General features: G+C 38.6%; 1 protein-coding gene across 5 annotated transcripts in view; it reads right to left on the reverse strand.

The window, feature by feature from the left end:
• Nucleotides 1-9,033, reverse strand: part of LOC139698059 (CREB-binding protein-like) — a 75,278-nt gene extending 66,245 nt beyond the window's left edge. For 3 of the 5 annotated variants that reach the window (XM_071596929.1, XM_071596926.1, XM_071596925.1), the window contains exons 1-6: nucleotides 8,513-9,033; nucleotides 4,994-6,081; nucleotides 4,375-4,890; nucleotides 4,098-4,293; nucleotides 3,588-4,018; nucleotides 3,244-3,422 (exon numbers count right to left, since the gene is read on the reverse strand). In XM_071596929.1, coding sequence (XP_071453030.1) covers nucleotides 3,244-3,422; nucleotides 3,588-4,018; nucleotides 4,098-4,293; nucleotides 4,375-4,890; nucleotides 4,994-6,081; nucleotides 8,513-8,594 — 2,492 coding nt within the window. In that variant the 5' untranslated portion in view covers nucleotides 8,595-9,033. The remainder of the gene's footprint in view (nucleotides 1-3,243; nucleotides 3,423-3,587; nucleotides 4,019-4,097; nucleotides 4,294-4,374; nucleotides 4,891-4,993; nucleotides 6,082-8,512) is intronic. The other 2 variants (XM_071596928.1, XM_071596927.1) reach the window with 2 other exon arrangements.
• Between the last annotated feature and the right edge of the window lie 593 nt (nucleotides 9,034-9,626).

The following is a 9,626-nucleotide window of genomic DNA, read 5'->3' on the forward strand; positions in this document are numbered from 1 at the left end:
TTCAATAAAATAATCATACATAACAAGAAATTCATCAATGAATAAGCCTAATATGATTTCTTTGTTACGTGCATCATTTACACAACTCATTATTTCATGAAATTGCTAATGATTAATTTCTACCATAATGACCACAAGAGCGAAAACACACTGCTCCCCAGCATGTACGAGAGTTGCTGTTTATATTTTGAGCCTCGACAACACTAAGTGCTTAAGGTGCCAGCAGACCTTACCAAATTAAAGTTTGACCCCTCTAACGGTAAATTTCTTCACAACATTTCGTCATTTCATCATAACTTGTATTGTTTACAGTGACTAGAAAATTTTGTCTCAGCAAAAAAATGGAGTTACCTCATGAACACTTTTGTCTGATGATTTTTTTAAGACTTTCGACGTGGATTATCAAGGCAAGAGTGCATCGATCAACTTACTTCTACTTTTGGCGTTGAAGCCCCATCCTTCGCCACTGTGAAATGCTGGTAAAACAAATTCCATTGTGGCCACTGTTCGCTCAGCGATGAAAGTTGTGAAGGTCCACCAAAATCAGTTGTGCCCGAAAACATTGATGCTGTGCAAAAACTAATAAAGTAAGATTGTCATGTGACTTATCGTGAGATAGAGGCATCCTTGGGAATTAGTATGACGAGCATCAATGAGATGTATTGAATTGTTCCCGGCTTAACTCTGTGGAAGTTCATCTTCATTTAATGATCAATAAGATACTGTATGAACATATAGCTGTGAAAAAAATTTGTTCTCATTGGACCCTCCAAGCAACGTAGAACCATGAATTCTGAATGGTACAAGAGTGCTTGTTTGCCAGAAGTATTTTGTGAAATATGGAAAAGAAGTGGCGACGAAAGATCATTCTTCATCATGACAATGCAAGCTCTCACAGATCAGCTGAAACAACTACCTATTTGTCTGGCCAAATCGTCGAATTGACATGCCATCCTCAGAACAGCCCTGATTTAGCACCAAATGACTTCTTTCTATCCGCGTTTATCAAGAATAAACTGCTTGGCTAACCTTTTTCGGTGCCTGAAGGAGCCGTTGATGCATTCAAAAACCATGAGTTGGAGGTACCTCAATCAGAGTGGAAAAAGTGTTACAAAAATTGGTTCGAGCACATGCATTGATTATCATGGAGAATACTTTGAAAAACAATACAGCCATTTTCAATTATAAATTACCGTCTTTTCAAAATCAGGCTGAAAATATAAATAGCAACCCTTGTACCTCGCTACCTTCAATAAAATACGTCAATTAACAGCCATAAACTGTATCATGTTGTCGCGTAAAAAATGCAAAAATAGTCAAATTTGAATAAGACACACAAGTATGTTTATTCTATAAAAGGCATACTTAAATCATGCCTAAGGATGGACTTGATGAACACTAACAATTTAAACAAGAAAAATGGTAATTTTCTACAGTAAAAGTTGCATTTATTCAATACCAAAACACTATTAATCCACTTAATGTTCATAAATATCAAATAAATTATAGGGATATCATTTTTGTAGCTTAGCAACAAAAGACTAATTTATAAGAGAATTTACTTAAGAATAACCGAGCTGATTTTAGATGGTTTGAGATTTTATTAATATAAGATTTTATCAACTTTACATAAAATGTTAATCACCCGAGACCTCCTGATCACTGAAAGCAATTCTAAATCAACAATCAAGTGTAGACAAGAATGTTATTGAAAAATACTCAGAGGGGCTACACATTGCAAAACCCCGGTTAATCCAGATTTTGCTTATACCGGACAGCCTCCGGTCCCATTTAGTCCAGATTAGCGAGGGTTCACTTTATATACATGCATACATATAAACGAGCGGCTATGCCGGGCTTTCCTGGAGTAATATTTCTAACTAGATTTAGTAATTTGTTTCATAGGTCTTATTATGAATGTAGGGAAATTTCTTCATCAATTTATCATCTGACCACCTGCAATTTCCCAGATGCTTAGGAGAAATACACCATGTTTACCCCAGGCATTATGAACACTGCATTAGAAAAAACGAACTGATGCACTTCAAAAGTTAACTTTTACAGAAATAATCTAACACTATAGAATTTTACAGTAGCTGCTTACAATGTACCAAGAAGCTGCTAAGCTGTCAGCAGAAATCTATATTTAAATGATATAACACCAAGAGAAAGAATGCATAAGTTAAATGGTTGCTCCTCATTGAAGGGAATGAATTTAAATCTTAATTCGACTAAAATGTACTCCTATCTGCATGTAATAAGAGAATTATTTTTCAAAAAACTCATGACCATCACTATTTCCTCACAATAATTCTTCTACAAAAAACTAACATGTAAGTAGATGGCAACTAATACAGATATCTACAGTGAAACCCTGTTCCACAGTCTTGAGGGAGGCAAGTAAAAAAGTGTAAAAGAAGGGATATCATAATTTTAAGAATAATTATAACCCAAATCTTCCAAATTTTAATATTTATTTAACCTAACAATTGCTGGGTCATTGAATTAGGAAATAAATTAATGCACAAAATAAGGTTCACTTAATTACAGAAAAACTGCTTTTCTTATCAGGAACATTTTGAACAAATAAGCTATGCATGTATTTCTAAGCTATTGTTCTTTTACAATAAGTATTCAAATTGTCGTTGAAAGAGAAATAATTGTAACAAAGGTAAGTACAAACCCAACAATAAGAAAAATAAGAAAACAGCAAAAGAAATAAATTATCCGTCTGATCTCAAAATTTGATGTGCAAGTGTAATACTCCAAAACAATTTGAATTGCTACCATTATATTGCATGGCGTACATTTTTCAGCAATGGTCCAGCACTACCATCAAACAAAGAAATATTTTTCAGGGACGAGGAAACCAAGAATTTATTCATACAACCACAGTTAAGTCGACCATTTCAACGTGCTAGGCGAACCAGTTCCAAAGGCAAGTACCTTGCTTTTCATAAGTTCCAGTAAACTTCAAAATTCAAAAGCGTAATTAGTGAAATTGAATTACATTACAAGGTTTTAATAGCTCTAGTGGGATGAAGACAGTTGTAGCAGAAGGGGAAACAAATTTTGGGTACATAAAAGCGAGGTTTCACTGTACATGAAAATTTAGTCTCTCCAAGGAATAGTCCCAGGGCCAAATTTAGCATCTTAGCACCTTTAAATGACATGCAAAACTTCATCAACAAGCAATGAAAATTGCTTTATCATTAAATGTGGATTTACAGGAAGCGCACTTACAATTTGTGTACAAGATGATTTCGAAGGTCCGGTGTCACTGATAGGTGCCACTCTTTGGTCCCTTGAACTGGATTTGCAGTCACTTGTGCAGGTTGTAGCCCAGCAGGCAACTGAAGATTGGCGATGCGAGAGTCTGCTCCAGGACCACCACCACCAACCATCTGCTGGAATGACAAGAACTAATCACATCACTTGAGTGAGTCGGCTTTCAGTTTTGAGTAGCCATTGGAAAAGGAAAAACAATAATACAAAATAAAAAAACTAAGCAAAATGTTGAATATTCCACAGTTACTTTAAGCCAGCTGAATGCAATTTAATGATTAGCTAGTCACACAGAAACTTACATTTCCAGCTTGATTTTGCTGAGGTTCAGGTCCACCAAAAAGTGTGTTCTGCATGTTTCCAACTTGAATGCCGGATGATGCCTGTGGCTGACTTGTCTCAACCACTCCTGCCCCACTTGCAGTCACACCAGGACCTCCACCAATTGACATGGTTACATTTGGAGCAGGTCCCCCGCTAGCCCCTCCAGCAGGTATTGATGTAGATGGGCCACTTGCGGGAGGAGGAGCTACCACCCTGATACCTCCAGATGCACCTGGCATGTTCGGAACACCACCAGGAGGAACACTGCTGACACCTGGCCCCACAGGAGGGCCTACCATTCTCGCACGAGAAACAGTTGGTAGCAAATTAGGACCTGGACACTGGATTCCAAGAGCATCATATGCTCTTCTTATATCTGATGGCGATGGGTTAGGCTGACTTGAAGCGACTAGAAAGGCAAAAAGTGCATTAAACAACTGTAATTCCTTCCATGTTTCACAAAGGAAAATTCAACAATAAAAACTTACCATTTGGATTATTTCTGTTCTTGTCAGCTTGCTTCAGGGGTAAACAAACAGGGCAGTCTGACCTCGAACAATGCTTCCAATGAGAAATGATTTGTCTGGATGATGAACAATGAGGTACAGAGCAGGCCTTTCCTGCTTGACATGTTGTCATATGGTTTAGAACATTCTTCATTGTCTTGCAATGAGGAAGTGTACACTGGAAAAAATGTTGAAATGATGCAATTATAATGGAAATACAGTGAAAGCAAATTAGATAGTACTGAAACAGAAAAATTACCTGCCACACTTCTCCATTGGCTTGACTTTCCCGGCGTTGGCATTTATTTGCATGAAGGAGCAAAACAAGTTGCTGCTGGATAAGTTTTCTCTTTTCCGGATCAGCTGTTGGAGTGGTACCTTGACTGGGGGTATTTCCAGGAGCAGCACCTGATGCTCCAGCTCCAGGTTGAGCAGGAGGACCTCCAGTAGGACCCTGCTGACCAGGACCACCACCAGCTCCTGTTGGGACGGACATCTGTGATTGTTGGGCAGGTGAAGGAGCTGATGGTGGTTGCGGGCCAGTGGAAACTTGAGGACCACCCTGTGGTTGAGTGTGGACCACACCCACTGGATGGGCCTCCACCGTTCCTGGTCCTCCAAAACGGGTGGCCATTGTGATATTTGGAGCCACATTCCTCTGTGGTTGCATCCCACCACCTGGGGCCTGAGGACCATTTCCCGGTGATCCATAGCCATAAGGACTTGCAGATGCAACTCCTGGACCCATTTGGTTCATTGATTGCATATTTGGTGCCTATAACATTAAATTAGTAGTACAGTACCAACACAGAGAGTAGCACTTCAACACCAGCAAAATGCACACATTAGGTACTGAATTAACATTTGTTTGCACTAACCTGCATTCGTGGACCTGGTACTCCAAGACCCGGATGCACCACACCACCTGGATGACCAGGAGGACCATGGGTTTGAGAAGTTGGCCCCCGCAAATGCCCCTGGGCCATTGCTGCAGCAGCGACAGTCCTGGTCATTACGTGACCAGCATTTGACATTAGAGGTCCATTTTGTAACCCCTGATGATGTAATGCATTTGGAGGAAGACCTGATGGAGGACCACCTGCTCCCATTCCAGAATTACTCCCTACACCATGAGTCATTCCACCAGCTCCTACTTGCTGCTGCTTTGCTAAATTATTAGCAAGATTACCCATGCTACCAGTGGAATTTGCATGGCTGGCCAATGAATTGGTCACTATCCCTCCACCCATACTGTTTGGAGCACTCGTTAGTCCTGCTGCGGCAGCCACTGCTGCCATACCCATGGCAGCCATGCTAGAAGCACTAGACATAGACATTGCAACACTATTAGCCACAGAAGACATTGTCATACTAGTTGGAGTTGCCATACTGCTAGCCATACTATTGGCCAGTCCAGTTATGTTACCCATTGAGTCCCTATCCATTCCAGGTGGCTGTGGAGCAGGGGGAGCTGATGTAGGTGGCCCTGCACCATGTCCACCTGCTTTGCTTACAGAAACATTGGGAGGAGATTGTAGGCTATTTCCTGCACTATGAGGGCTTTTAGCTCCACCTAGGGTTGTGGCAGTGGCCATCCCAGGACTGGGACCTCCAACACCAGTGATGGAATTTGCTAGAGAATGAGGTGGTCCACCAGGAATCTTGCCCTGTGACTGCTGCATAAGAAGGGCAAGTGACTGCCTGTGGTTAGCCCCACTTTGATTACCCACTGGCAGTGAACCCTCCTGAGAGGACCCTGGTACAGTTCCAACCACAAGAACAGGTGTCGTGGAATCCACCGCACCATTCTGCATGCCTTTCCCTCCACCACCAGTTGGTACTGAACCAGGTCCAGGACCTGTAGCAGGTGGCTTTGATGATTCAGAACTCCCCCAAGAACCAGAAGACATAAGCTCATCAGGAAGGTCATTTTCCAGATCGAACATGTCCGTGTTGGTAAATAGGTCTGCAATCATAAAAATAACCAATGAAATAAAAAGTTGAACAAATTCAGTACATTAAAAATTTTAGATCAGTTAATCATTTTATTATAATACTACTGTGTAAGAAATTTCTTAAATTACTAATTTCTTTTTTTAACATGCATTAAAATCCATCAAATAATGTAGAACAAACTGAAAATTGCCATGACGAGTCTCAGTCAATAAAGATCAAAACAAGGAAAAGCACACAAATGAAGCAAAAGGAGAGTATTTACTTAAATAGAGGCACAATTCAAAATAAATAAAAGAAAAACATGCAAAGAAATTACAAAATAAAGAGGAGGAACACTAATAATAAGGAGTTAAATTTGCTATGATAGGATCACCAGAATATGTTCATTTCTAAACAGTTAATAATAGCAAAACATGTTGACAGAGATACCACACAAAGAAACAAAGAATAAAGATAATATAATACACACAAATGAATGCCATCGGTAATGGATGTTAAATCTAATACCCAAAACTTGAGACAATGACACAAATCAGGCTCACAAACACAAGGAGGAACTAAAGAACACGAATAGGTAATCGAAAAACCCTAACATTGCACATACCAAATGCAGGAAAAACTACAAACCAAAATTTTTTTAAATGGTCATATTCACATCAACTATAAAGCAAAAACAAAATTCAAAACTTCACGATAACTTCAAGCACAAGTAAGAATAAGGTAAAATTACAGCCCAGAATTTCAAAATAAACAACAGTAAAAGAATACACTACACAACTAGTAGTACATGTCAAGGCAAACGCGAAAAGTACTTGACAGACGATCGCAAATGTTATTTATCCAGTCTTTTTAAATTCAAACTTAATTCATTCACCATAAAAAGCACGATTAGACAAGAGTTAACTGAAAACATGTTAATAGAGAATCCATACATATAGTTTAACAATTATGGTCTACTCCCAAACAAATTAATAACAAAATGATACGTGTAAGTGTCACTGTTAGCCATTTCGGTAGTACACACGCACACATCTTACATGGGTATATCTACAAAATAATCATTTAGCTTTTGTTATATTATTAACACTGTGAGTACACTAGGACACATCCTCCATGTATTTAGGCCACGCGACAGAGTGGTGTGCTATTTTGCATGTTTTACATATTTAAAATTACTTCTCTTAGGCAACATCCACTGCTGCTGTAGTTTTGGACCTCCCTCATTGTTTCCCAGAGTGGATGACAACCCGAAGTTGAAAGGATGGTGCATCAATATAGGTGAGATGGGCACTGTGGATGGTATACAATATTTGTATCCAAATTCGTATTTAAACTCCGGTACCAATGAGAAAATCCTACATATCCTCGAAAATAACGCTAAGTCCTGAACACCGCGAATATAAAAAATGGATAAAATAGCAAAATGATAGTTCCGGAGCTGGAATGCCGACATGTGAGTTCCAGATATAGGTAAATCGTACCGAAAGAGTCCACCTACATATGGATCGATCTGGACCATAAGCAAGTGAAACAGCAAACAATAATTTCATTATCCGGGAAGACCGGTACATTTTAACGAAGAAATAAATATTAATTTATAAATGCCATAACTCATTAAAATTAATCAGATAACCAGGCACAAAATGAGCCTAGGAGCTCAATCAATTGACACAACACGATTAAATTCATAATATCGTGAGATGCATTAATAATGATAAATAAGAACGTAACATAGTTAATTTCTTTACTACTATCCGGTCGTAGCGACCGAAAAACCAACATTAAATTCCATTTACCGAAGCATTGATTCAATGAGAGGCTGAGATTGACTACAATCAAAACGGTAACTCTCACTTTCAAAAACTTTTGTTTACAAAATAAAACATCGGCCACATGCTAAAAATAATGATTCTACTAGTACAGCTGCAGCATGTCCCTTCACCATGCAGAATAAGTTATCGAGAGAAAATCAAAATCATTAGAGCCTAATTTAAATCCTCACATCCATAAATGTCAAAACGGCAGAATCGAATGCTTGCCATGCAAATCATGCAAAATAATTAGTAAAACTCCAAATACCAAAATGTTTACTCCTATGCTGCAATATTTCTAGTTATTTTCGTTAACTACGTACAAAAGCGTCGAATGCCTATGTTTAAATAAGCAAGGCGGATTTAAATAATTGATAATCAAAATAAAAATTAACTTAAATGATATTTATGATAATTACATATTTTATAATTTTTAATTGAACTATCTCTAAAATTCACAGAAACAATGTTAAACTTAAACAACATAAGTTAACACTTACATTGTGTACATGTATAACACCTGGTCATAACGTCATATGAGAAGGAACGCCTTCTTATTTTTTCACTTTAAAGTGACTAATACAATTTTTTAAATTAATGTGCACTATTTTTCAGGCATAAATAACTTACCCGACGAGTCGGATGTGCCCTGAAACGGGTCTGCTAATTTTTGCCGCTTGCTTGGCGGCCCATCGACGAGATGATCAGCCATATCTCCCTGTTTACCAAGCCGTGCCTGCTACACAATATCCCATCTATTACGATATGATTCGGTCACACATGGCTTTTTCAAGATCTCACGACATAACCGACGCCTCAATTTTGATGTGCCGAAAGTTCGGTGTTTAATACACTTTTCAAGGCACATATTAGAAATACACCTTCAACCATGGGGCATAGCGAAGCCTAAAACTGGCCGATGAGCTTACACGGTACCCCGCACCATCTCTCCGACCAAGGAACTCCAACAATGATACCAATCCGAATCGATCACGATTTTTTCCTTTAAAAAGCTTTTTCAACACATCTCGACCAACTAGAATAGCACAATACACAATAGGTCACAAATAAGAACGGAAACTGCCAATATGAAAAGGAAGAGAAACGATAATTTCAAGAATAAACTCCAAATTTCCACAGAGTCCGAGTTAGTCAAAATGGCGGCTGTTGATGAAAAGTTTTTCTACGCTTGTCAGAAAATTTCCGACTATTAATGAGCCTTTTGCTCTGCCATTGGTCCACTTGGGACATGTGACCAAATACTGAATTCCTATTGGATACTCAGGTTTCCGAAGGGTTTACCTGACGTCATGTGCATCCACGAAGATTCACGAAGTGTAATTGCTCCAGCGGTAGGTATATCGAAGGAGTAATAAGTTAGTAAATGTAATGTGGAATTCGTGTTCGCGCAGGTAGTTCCGCGTTAAATCTTTCATACATGTAGGTAAGTGAATTCTATTAAGAGAGATATCATTACGGAAAGGAATAAACGTTTCAGCAATGTGGAACGAATGTTTTTATAACATTTGCCTGAAATACCTACATAACTGGTCGTATCCCTCAGAAAACTCCCTGAATATCGAGGCTTGTTTTTTCCAATACTTGATTAGGTGATCATATTCTGTGAGCAATTCCTTCTCCATTAATTTTAGAGTTGATCATGAATATTAGAAACTCTGTTCATGTCAATGCTCACTTATCCATACCTCTGCATTATTATATCAGTTTCTTTTAGCATTGACAT

The sequence above is a fragment of the Hetaerina americana genome, unplaced genomic scaffold (genome assembly GCF_022747635.1).
Source record: "Hetaerina americana unplaced genomic scaffold, ioHetAmer1.1.p SCAF_8, whole genome shotgun sequence".
Lineage (NCBI taxonomy): Eukaryota > Metazoa > Arthropoda > Insecta > Odonata > Calopterygidae > Hetaerina > Hetaerina americana.